This window comes from Pyrus communis, chromosome 8, assembly GCF_041283825.1.
Source record: "Pyrus communis isolate YQ-2024b chromosome 8, ASM4128382v1, whole genome shotgun sequence".
Classification (NCBI taxonomy): Eukaryota; Viridiplantae; Streptophyta; class Magnoliopsida; order Rosales; family Rosaceae; genus Pyrus; species Pyrus communis.
Window position 1 is genome coordinate 1,710,119 of NC_142572.1, and position 10,281 is coordinate 1,720,399.

At 35.2% G+C, this 10,281-nt stretch overlaps 1 protein-coding gene across 1 annotated transcript; it reads left to right on the forward strand.

Moving 5' to 3' along the window:
- Positions 1–1,462: 1,462 nt before the first annotated feature.
- Positions 1,463–2,925, forward strand: LOC137718778 (uncharacterized). Its single transcript, XM_068458311.2, has 2 exons — positions 1,463–1,768; positions 2,145–2,925. Exons 1-2 carry the CDS (start codon positions 1,574–1,576, stop codon positions 2,508–2,510), a joined length of 561 nt encoding a protein of 186 aa, XP_068314412.1. The 5' UTR covers positions 1,463–1,573; the 3' UTR covers positions 2,511–2,925.
- Positions 2,926–10,281: the final 7,356 nt, after the last annotated feature.

Sequence of the window (10,281 nt, forward strand, 5' to 3'; positions counted from 1 at the left end):
TTCTGGGTTGTTTTATCCTAGGGACGACATGGTGTTTGTGAACTGCTTGCACACTTTGGGCAGAGCCGCGAAACATCTTAAAGAGAGCAACTTAGCGCGCGACTCATCCCAAGAATCATTCACCACTCAAGGCTTCTACATTTTTCGGGTAACTTCGTTGCTTTCTATTTCAGTTTACAACAATACTCAGGCTGTATAATTTGGTAAATCCACCACCACAAGCCGGATCCAAATTGTGAAGGTTTTTCTTTTCTTCCTTGTGTTTTCTGTTTAATCTGTGTGTTGTTTCCCGTTGAGATGAGAAGATAATTGTAATCTAGAACAGAATCCGAGATGCAATGCAATGCGAGATCGATGGATAGATGTGAAAGATTTGAGATAATTAAGGAGGATTAGGAAGAATGAATGCCAAAAATGACAGAAACAAGAAAGAAGAGAAGAGGAAAGGGAAGAGGAGGAAGAGAAGACAGGGCTGCTCTCCTTCAACCTGCGAAATCTGCCGACTGAAAGGATGAACGTGAACTCTAGTCTTTTGGTGTTTCATTTTGTTTAGGTGTAATAGGATTATATCATCTTATCAAGTTTGCTATTGTTAGATTAATTCAACGGCTCATATACAAGAGGTCCTCATAGATCCTCAAAAACAGGACCTTACGAGAGCAACTCTTGTTAACTTTTATCTTGTGATTAGTAAAATTGTTTAAGGGGTAGCATTCCATGATCCATCTTGCAAATAAGGCATATATTTTGTCTAGCTAGGTAAATTTTTTGAAAGAATATGTACCCTTATTAATCTCATTCTTTGTCATCCAATCACTTTATTAACTACGTCTTTTTTTATTCAACAATATATTTACACTATACAGTATGAGAATAAATTGGTACCGTACTCGTTATCCATGAGATTTGAAAGTAAAGACAAAGAGGCCAGCAGACCATAGTATCAACTACGTCTTTTGATTTCACATTTTTTGTGAAATACATGCACAATAACTTGACCCCTCTATCACCCACCTATATTTAATTTTAGACAAATAAGGTATATCCACATTTTGAGCGGTGGATTCTCTCTCCGTTTTCCTTATTTTTTGGTACGAAGGGATCAACAGTCATAAATACCGATCCATATAGGTAAACAGGTAAACAGACAGATTTATAGTAAAATTCTATAATTAAATACATTAAAAAAAATTATTTTTCTTTTTTAATTTCTTCCCAATGAAATTCAGATAAAATGATTGATGTATAGATACCTTTTACAGCATGTCATCTATATATAATCATCCAGCATGTTAAGAGCTAAGTTTGATGTTGCATGCTAAATATGGATAAAACTCAAATGATAACCACCGTTGGCTTCCTAAAAATGTTCCGCACCATCGAAAGAATGGCTGGCGTTGAGATTTTGATAGCTATCCCACACATTAATCGACCCTAGCTATAAAACGTCAAACACAATTATGTTGTATTTGTCACAACTACTCTAATATTCTCGGTCGATCTTCAACCTTTCTCTCACTAAAACGTAGAGAGGGAAAGAAGACCTTTCTCGATCGAAATCAAAGAAATTAGCATGGGTAATTGTGCTAGTGAACCAAAGACCAAGGGTGATGATGCTGCTGCAGCCCCAGTACCCGAGCCCAGGAAGGAGGAATCGGTTCAGGCCAAGGATGTGAATTCTGTGCAGCTGCAGGAAGAAAGCAAGGATGAACAAAATAACGATGGTGGTCATAACAAGCAACCCTCTCTTGGGGCCTTGCTCAAGGAGGTATACAGTAATAATTCTTTTAATTTCCTTAATTTAATTATAGGCCAATTAGGATGAATTTCCTATATAGTTATATGGAATATGGACGCAGAAATGCATGCATGTATTCGACGTATATATCACCATTTTATTTAGCGGCTTGCGTAGGTTTTGAGTCCTAATTAACTTTAAATTTCATTGTTTTGGACTTGTTAGACACATTTTTACATAATTTCCTATGTAGGTTTATAAGATTTGTATGCTTACAATTACAAATTAAGTTAAGTTTCCCTCACAAGTATTTCGTTCATTCCAATTTCATATTCCCACATCTCTTTTCGTAATTTTAATTATGGATGTACTTATTATTGATACATCCCTTAATCTATGAACTCAGGAAGAAGAGAAGACAGCCGAAGTTGCGGCAATGCTAGAAGAAGAGAAGATAGCTGAAGTTGCGACAAAGCTAGAAGAAGAGAAGACAGCTGAAGTTGTGGCAAAGCTAGAAGAAGCGGAAGAAAAGACAAAGACCACTGAGAAGAAAGAGGAGATAGCAGTTGAGCTCGAGAAAGCACCAGAAGCAGCAGCAGCAGCTGTAGTTACCCAAAAAGACAAGAAATCTGATATTGAGGAGATCAAGAAACCCCAAGAGGTGAAGGAGACAAAAGCAGAAGAGATCAAGGAGACAAAAGCAGAAGAGACCAAGGAAACAAACCCAGAAGAGATCAAGGAGACAAATCCTGAAGTGAAGGACCAAATTTGAAATTAAACCTGCTTATAAGGGAGTGACTGTGGGCTTGTAACTTGAACATTATATACAACATTGTGTTTCCAATTTATTGAAATGGATTATAAGGTTATAGGTTGTAATACTATCACTACAGCTAGTCATGGGTTAGAGTGATGGCTACAACCTTACCTCTTACCCTTCCCTTGTCAATCATTCTCACCTCATCAACTTTCTCCCTAATTTTAGGGTTACTTTTCTTGTACTTTGGATTTAAGGTGTGTCCTGACTATTAGGGCTTAAATCATGGAGTTGTTGTAGTTGTTACAAACAAGGATGGTATGTCTGTTGCCGGTCACCTTGGCTCTCTATAAGAGCTTCCTTACTTGTAAATCTCACACTATGGTCAGTATACAAATTCTGAAATTCAACACAAATGTTTTGAAGAGAATTTACTCTTGGGAATAGTAGTTGTCAAAGTCAGAGTCTCCTTTCTCTCTAAATAAGTGTGGATTGATATCAATGTACTAAATTTCGCTAACCCCAATTTAGAACACTATAATTGATAGTATATTGCGCGCGCGCGCACACACACACACATATATATATATATATATATATATATATGCTTGCGAGTTCGAAGCATTTTCCATTTTGGCCTATTTATGAAATGGTCCTAAAATTCAATAGCTTACTATCTGTATCACACCTCTCACCGACCAAGTCCCACCCCTAAACGCTGGTACACAGAGTCTTAGACCATGGCATACCAATTTTTCAGTAACCTTTTTTTTTTAAGAAATTAAACCTCGATAGCGATCTTTCAGCCTGGTTTGGTGGTTGGCGGGGAGGGAGGGAGGGAGAGAGAGAGAGAGAGAGGTGGCGTTGGGGTTGGGACGCATGTGGTTCCTTTGTGGCTAAACGATCTTCCCCGATCCCCCATTCTCAATCGTTTTTTTTTTTTTTTTTTAATTTTTAATTTTTAATTTTAATTTTATTACTAAAACGAATTTTAAGTTTTCTGTAAAATTTCAGTTTACTCAATTAATGAATATTGTAAACTAAAGACTAACGGAAGTGACTAAGATTGCTAACCTTTAACAACAGAGTGACCTAATTGGTTAAATTTCACAATAACCATTTTTAAGTACAAACGATATATTGCCACTTAGTGCTACGGTCTAGTGTTATTCCTCTTCATTTGTAAGTGAGAGATCTTAGGTACGATTATCGTCAAAGACGAATTTAAACTATATTATTGCTAGCTCATTGTGAGGTTTAACCCACTCCCGCCCTTTAGTTTAGATAATATTGTTTGTTTAAAAAAAAAAAAAAGTACAAACAATATATTTTACACTAAGAGGAGGAAAGAGTTTGGCCAAGCCACACAATGGACAACCTACTCTGGTTTCGAATCTCTTACAAGTGAAGAGGAATACTACCAGACCGTAGTACTGAACTATTGACAATAACCAAATAGATTTTAACCTAAAACATAGTGAAAACTTTTTTTTTTTTTAAGGGTTTTTATCAAAAATGGTATCTGGAATTGACACTCACCATCAAGATGGTTCCTGAAATTAAAAATCAATCAATGTAGTCTCTAAAAATAGGTGTTGCAAATCAATTTGGTTCATTCGTTACAGTTTTTTTAAGTGCTGATGTGGCACATAAATGGGTCTCATAAAGTCTTTTTTGTCTCACAAATGGTCCTTGAATTGACCCACAACATCAAAATGGTCCTTGAAATTGACCCGCGATATTAAAATGGTCTTTGAAATTGAAAATTGATCATTGTAGTCCCGCAAATAAGTGTCTCAAATCAATGTAGTCATTCCGTCACAATTATATCAAAAATTTTGTTATGTGCTGATGTGACACATAAATGGGTCACACAAGTTTAATTAAATTATATAAAAAAAAAATACAAATAGGCTTAATAATTTAATAGTTAATAAAAAAAATTAACCCAAAAACCCAATCCTGCAATCACCTTCGATCCCAGTCCATATTTCTATACCTCATTTGCTTTCTATTCTCTAAAAAAAAAAAAAATCAATACACCCATCTTTATACACTTTAGACCTGGCAATTTCTGACACGACCCGATAACCCGACACGACACGACACGAAATTAACAGGTGTTTGGGTCGACACGATAACGAATCGGGTCTTATCGGGTAACCCGATAAGCACCTGTTAAGATAACGGGTTGGGTCGGGTATACACGTGGGTAAACACGATACACGATAAGCAGAATATTATTTTTATAATTTTATAACCCTAAAAAAATACTGTAATAATTATATACATTAATTTTACAATTTTATACCCACTAAAAATTATAATAAATATATATATATATATATATATATTAAATTAACTATAAAATTTATAATAATTATAATAATTATATATACTATAATAATTATACCCCCAAAATATTAAGTCTATCTATACTAATTATATATATATATATATATATATATATATATATATATATAATTTTTTAAAAACTATAATAATTATTAATTAATAATTTAATATGCATGATCATGCATTGCATATTTGCATGATTTTGCATCCATTGAAATTTGATGCGTCAGGACTCATATGTGATTTGTTTCCATTCTCAAATTTCAATAATCAATTTCTTGCCATTGCCATTTGCCAACTTGCCGCCCTTTTTGAAAAAAAAAATGGAGGGAAAATGAAAATGTTAAGAAAAGTTGAAAATAAAACAAAAAAGTGAGGGAATTCAATTAGGGAAAGATGTTGGAGGGAAAAGTGAAAATGATAAGAAAAAGTTGAAAAGGAAACAAAAAAGAGAGGGAAAAATGAAAATTAATAGAAGTGGTGAATCTAAGTATAAATAAACTCTAAGTGTTAGTCAATCTATCGTTTTACGAATTCTCCAAAACTAATTTCAACGATCCAAACCGTCAAAATTGTTTGTATATGCTTGGATATCACATCAGCAAAAAATCACAAAAAAAAAACATTCAGAGATCAAGTAAACGGGACAAAGCTTTTCAACGGTTATAAATGAAAAATCACGATTTAACGGTTATTTTAACTCCGATTTTGATGATTTTTTATAACTACACTCCTTGACCCTATATGAATACAATGAATGAATTCGATATTCAATTTAAAATATTTACACAAGTGGATACCACAAAATCTTATGTTATACTTAATAAAAGTATAAATAAACTCTAAGTGTTAGTCAATCTATCGTTTTACGAATTCTCCAAAACTAATTTCAACGATCCAAACCGTCAAAATTGTTTGTATATGCTTGGAGATCACATCAGCAAAAAATCACAAAAAAAAAACATTCAGAGATCAAGTAACGGGACAAAGCTTTTCAACGGTTATAAACGAAAAATCACGATTTAACGGTTATTTTAACTCCGATTTTGATGATTTTTTATAACTACACTCCTTGACCCTATATGAATACAATGAATGAATTCGATCTTCAATTTAAAATATTTACACAAGTGGATACCACAAAATCTTATGTTATACTTAATAAAAGTATAAATAAACTCTAAGTGTTAGTCAATCTATCGTTTTACGAATTCTCCAAAACTAATTTCAACGATCCAAACCGTCAAAATTGTTTGTATATGCTTGGAGATCACATCAGCAAAAAATCACAAAAAAAAAACATTCAGAGATCAAGTAACGGGACAAAGCTTTTCAACGGTTATAAACGAAAAATCACGATTTAACGGTTATTTTAACTCCGATTTTGATGATTTTTTATAACTACACTCCTTGACCCTATATGAATACAATGAATGAATTCGATCTTCAATTTAAAATATTTACACAAGTGGATACCACAAAATCTTATGTTATACTTAATAAAAGTATAAATAAACTCTAAGCGTTAGTCAATCTATCGTTTTACGAATTCTCCAAAACTAATTTCAATGATCCAAACCGTCAAAATTGTTTGTATATGCTTGGAGATCACATCAGCAAAAAATCACAAAAAAAAAACATTCAGAGATCAAGTAACGGGACAAAGCTTTTCAACGGTTATAAATGAAAAATCACGATTTAACGGTTATTTTAACTCCGATTTTGATGATTTTTATAACTACACTCCTTGACCCTATATGAATACAATGAATGAATTCGATCTTCAATTTAAAATATTTACACAAGTGGATACCACAAAATCTTATGTTATACTTAATAAAAGTATAAATAAACTCTAAGTGTTAGTCAATCTATCGTTTTACGAATTCTCCAAAACTAATTTCAACGATCCAAACCGTCAAAATTGTTTGTATATGCTTGGAGATCACATCAGCAAAAAATCACAAAAAAAAAACATTCAGAGATCAAGTAACGGGACAAAGCTTTTCAACGGTTATAAACGAAAAATCACGATTTAACGGTTATTTTAACTCCGATTTTGATGATTTTTTATAACTACACTCCTTGACCCTATATGAATACAATGAATGAATTCGATCTTCAATTTAAAATATTTACACAAGTGGATACCACAAAATCTTATGTTATACTTAATAAAAGTATAAATAAACTCTAAGTGTTAGTCAATCTTAAAAACAAAAACTCTTTATCCTTGCACATTTAATATTTGTAATAGATTAGTAGTGTATGTATTATTTTTTTTATTAGGCTTTCATTTTCGAGTGTAGATATAGTACTTGAACGAGAAATGTTTTAATGTTTTCAAGTAATATTTATGTCGCAATGTGTGGTATGTGCAAATTTTTAAAAAAATATATTTTTTTCTTAACGGGTCATAACGGGTCATAACGGGTCGGGTCACTTTACCCGTTGGGTAAAGTGACACGACCTGTTAAGGACCCGTTAAGATAACGGGTGTGACACGACACGACCCGTTAAGATAACAGGTGTTACACGAAAACGACACGAACACGACAGACACGACCCGTTTGCCAGGTCTAATACACTTTGACACCCTTCACTGTATTGAACTTGGATCGAGATCACCTTTGGTGACGGCTTGACCCATTGGCAACGACTTCTGGGACATCACTGTTAACATTTAGGTGATCAACATCCTCACAACCTTAATCTTGGAGAGTTTGGTAGGTAGTTCCCTGGTGGTTTGGTGATGCCAAAAAAGGGCAGTCTCCCTTGAGATAATGAGGTTATAACCAATATGCGTCTATTATTGGTTGAAAAATATTTCCACAACCCCTCTTGGGCCTTAGTTAAGCCTTGTGCCTTTGAGAATTTATGGAAGGGATATCTTTTTGGAGTAGGCCCTAGCTACTAAAAGAAAAAAAAAATTTCATTGTGCAAAAAGGTATTTAGACAATTTTTTTAATTAATTATTAAACCTACATCAGCACATAACAAATTTTTTTACATAATAGTGGCGGAAGGATCATATTGATTTGCGACATCTATTTTCAAGGACCACATTGATTGATTTTCAATTTCATGGACCATATGGATGGTGTGGGTCAATTTCAAGGACCATCTTGATGGTGTGGTCAATTTTAGGAACCATTTGTGATAAAAACTGACACACTCCGACCCGGAATGTCCACTAGGACTCCAAATTGAGTTGTGTTGGCTGACATCTATAAGGTGACGAAGCCATAAAGTGTAATAATGTGGAAAATGTGAATAAATTTAAACCTAAAAGTGCCTAAATACAAGAGTGCACAGTGAGCGGGTATGAACCCATTTCACACGTGATGATAGAGTATAAGTACAATACAATAAAATAGGGTGAGAATTATACCATCGATGGTAATCATCTACACCAAGATTTGCCAATAATCCTCGTCGGTACAAAAACTCTACTACTAGAATCTGGAGGGGCGAAAAACAAGGGTGAGTGGGCCTAAAAATAAAATTTTAATAAAAACCTTTTGAAAACATTATAACCCCTCGCAGTAAAGCCTGTATAGTTTCCAGAAAATAATAATACTACATAAGTACGAAAATGAATGCAAAAGTGCAGTGAAAACAGAAGCATGCCATGCTACAATATCTTAGCAATAATAAATGTAAGTCTGGTGTGAAATCTCTCTAAACTAGCATAACAGTCGAAGTCACCTAATGTGACATGTACGATTGGACCTATTGCTCATAAATCTATGCTAGCACACGAGTCAGAGTCAACTAGTGCGACCTATACAACAGGCTGGGTGTAAATACGTACGCTCTAGTGCTATGATCACGTGATGACTAACGATAAATCACGGGTCACCTACGAGTCGGAATTGCCTAATGCAGTTTGTACGACAGGCTAACACCTACTTAGGTCCAAGGCGAGCATGCAGTGCGGGAGGTGAACATACATGTGAAAGCTGTGCCTTGGCCCGGGGCGGGAGCACTAACACTGGGGTCCAGCAATGATGAGCTCTAAATGAATATATGCATGCTCATATAATGCAACCACTTCAATCACATAATAACTTACTTGAACTTACCTGCGCCCCCGTAGGATCATTTGGCATAATCACAAATCTCATCATAATGCAATATTTAAATATAACACCTTTAAATCATGGCATGCTATGCATAACTCAGTTCAAAGCATTTGTGGAAACTATAAAGTTTATATAGATATACTATAAAAAGGAAAAGGACCCACTCACCTGAGGTCTGTGCTACAACTCCCTAACATGAATATTGAGGTGTCACAAATGATCGGCGCCTAGAACAATTATCAAATCACATCTCAGAATTCTTATCAATAGAACACGTAACTTACATATCTTATTCGGGAAGATCCGTACTTCGGATTCCCAATCCATAAGTTTCTAATATTCTCAAATATTATGTACTATAACGTATCAAAGTTTGCTGACAATCCAACGGTCGGATTGTTGATTCATTTATTAACCAAGTGGCGGCCCTTAACGGAAATATAACCAAACAACGGAAATTTCAGAAAACGAAGGGCATATTTGGGTTCGGCATATCGATGAACCCAAGGAAGGACCTTGGGTTTTTCCCTCATGTGCCGCCGCATCTGCCGCCGAGCATGGCGGTCGGCAGCCCCAACTCACCCGAAAATCCAACAACTCCAAAAATTCTCAAATTTTATAGGAATGAAGATCTCGATGAGAGAAATAACTTTCATATCTATGACTAAGGCCAATTTGGCCAAGAAAAACCTCAATTTCACCCAAACTCGTCATAACCCTAAATTTGGGGGTGCATTGATTCGACTCCTCCGGTGCTCCGCCACCTCTATGGTTGATTGGGGTTTATTCTTAGGTTCAAGGAGAGTCTAATGGTGGTAGAGATCGATAGAAATCAATTCACAAATGGTGATTCAAGGTCGAGACCTACCCGGACCCGTCGGTGGGTTTTCTCACCACATTGGGGCTAAAATTCGTTGGGTTTAGTTAGAATTAGGTGATGGGGTGTTGTGGTGAGTTTTGGTGGTGATGGAAGGTTGAAGAGGGCCAGAAATTGGACGGAAAACCATCGAAAAACTCCAAGGAAGTCGGGTCATCGCGCGGGTCAAGGGGAACCCAACCGATTCGCTCAATCTCCTTTTCCCTCATTTCCCTTCTTAGTCTCTCTTCCCATTGGTCACTCACTTTTCTCTCTTTTCCCGGTCGGGCAGTGCCCATCCTCCTTCCTCTCTTTTATCTTTCATCTCCACCGCCCAACTTTTCTTCCCTTTAATCTGGGCCACACAAGTGGCTTTCTAGATTTTGCTTCAAAAATCTAAAGCATTCCAGAAAATAATAAATTTACAATTTTTCCGTAGACTTCATTTGTTAATAACTCCTTCGTTATAACTCCAAATTATGTTTTGTTT

Coding starts and splice junctions, on each gene's coding strand:
- LOC137718778 (XM_068458311.2), top strand. CDS start 1,574: ATGGGTAATTGTGCTAGTGAACCAAAGACCAAGGGTGATGATGCTGCT. Junction 1,769..2,144: donor TTGGGGCCTTGCTCAAGGAG/GTATACAGTAAT, acceptor CTATGAACTCAG/GAAGAAGAGAAGACAGCCGA.